Source organism: Nicotiana sylvestris, chromosome 8 (assembly GCF_000393655.2).
Source record: "Nicotiana sylvestris chromosome 8, ASM39365v2, whole genome shotgun sequence".
Taxonomy (NCBI): Eukaryota; Viridiplantae; Streptophyta; class Magnoliopsida; order Solanales; family Solanaceae; genus Nicotiana; species Nicotiana sylvestris.
The window spans coordinates 64084663-64086204 of NC_091064.1; the positions used below are offsets into that span (position 1 = coordinate 64084663).

Genomic DNA, 1542 nt, shown 5'->3' on the forward strand with positions numbered 1-1542 from the left:
ATATGGATGCTTTATCGCCTTATCAGCCTATGTTTTGAGTTTACAAAAGATCATCCCGACCTTATAGGCCCGTATGTCACATGTATAAGTTTTTATATCAGGTTGGGTCATCCTATGTGGAGTATACCCTTATGTTTATTCTGGTTAGCTCAGGACGAGCCTTTTTGGACCATTTACCAATGATGGTACAATAAGAAAGATACATTATGTTGGTACTCATTTAATTAAGGTACCGGGTGCCCGTCATGGCCTATCGATATGGATCGTGACATCTAAACCACTTCAATCTTCTTCGGATCTACCTCGATCCGCTCATTTGACACCACATACCCGAAAATGCCACAGAATCAAGCCAGAATTCACACATTGAGAATTTTGCGTATAACTTCTTCTCTCTCAAGGATTGGAGCACGATCCTCAGATGCTGCTCATGATCCTTCCGACTGTGGGAGTACACCAATATGTCGTCAATAACACAATGACTTACGAATCAATATATGGATAGAATACAATGTTCATCAGGTGCATAAGTGTTGTTGGGGCGTTGGTCATCCCAAATGACATTACAAGAAACTCGTAGTGACCAGAACGAGTCCTAAGAGCAGTCTTTGGAATATCCAGATTCTCAATAGTCAACTGATGATAGCCTGAACTCAAATAAATCTTTAAGAACACTCTGGCACCTGAAGCTGGTCAAATAAGTCATCAATACGTGGTAGTTGGTACAAGTGCTTTACAATAACCTTGTTCAACTGTCGATAATCAATACACATGCGCATAAAACTGTCCTTCTTCTTCACAAATAGAACCAGAGCACCCCACGATGAAACACTAGGCCGAATGAAACCCTTATCAAGCAACTCTTGCAACTGCTTCTTCAACTCCTTCAACTCTAATGGTTCCATAAGGTAGTGTGGATAGAAATCAGTTGAGTGCCCAGTAACAAGTCAATTCCAAAATCGATATCCCTTTCGGGTGGCATGCCCGAAAGATCTGCTAGAAATACATCTAGGAAGTCCCTCACTATCGGAACTGACTCAACAATAGGAGCATCAACACTGACATCTCTCACAAAGGCTAGATATGCATCACACCCCTTCTCAACCATTTGATGATCCTTTAGAAAGGACACAACCATGCTAGGAATATAGTCAATGTACCCCTCCGCTCTAACCATGACAAACCTTGGCATAGCCAGTGTCACAGTCTTGGCGTGACAATCCAGAATAGCGTGATAGGGTGACAACCAATCTATGCCCAAGATCACATCAAAGTCTACCATATTGAGTAGTAATAAATCAACTCTAGTCTCAAAACCACCAATAAAACGTAAACACGACCAGTACACATGGTCCATAACAATAGAATCTCCCACAGGCATGGACATATAAATAGGAAAACTCAAAGAATCATGAGATGTATCCAATTACAGATCAAAGTAAGATGACACATATGAATAAGTGGATCCCAGATCAAATAAGACTGACGCATCCCTACGACAAACTGTTTGTGATTACTGCGTCTAATGCAACTGCCTCCGTC

At 41.3% G+C, this 1542-nt stretch overlaps 1 protein-coding gene across 1 annotated transcript; it reads right to left on the reverse strand.

Annotated features, from left to right (window-relative positions):
* Nucleotides 1-665: 665 nt before the first annotated feature.
* Nucleotides 666-1282, reverse strand: LOC138875131 (uncharacterized). Its single transcript, XM_070153953.1, has 2 exons — nucleotides 985-1282; nucleotides 666-892 (listed from the first exon to the last, which is right to left on the reverse strand). The coding sequence occupies exons 1-2, from the start codon at nucleotides 1280-1282 to the stop codon at nucleotides 666-668; spliced, it is 525 nt and encodes a 174-aa protein (XP_070010054.1).
* Between the last annotated feature and the right edge of the window lie 260 nt (nucleotides 1283-1542).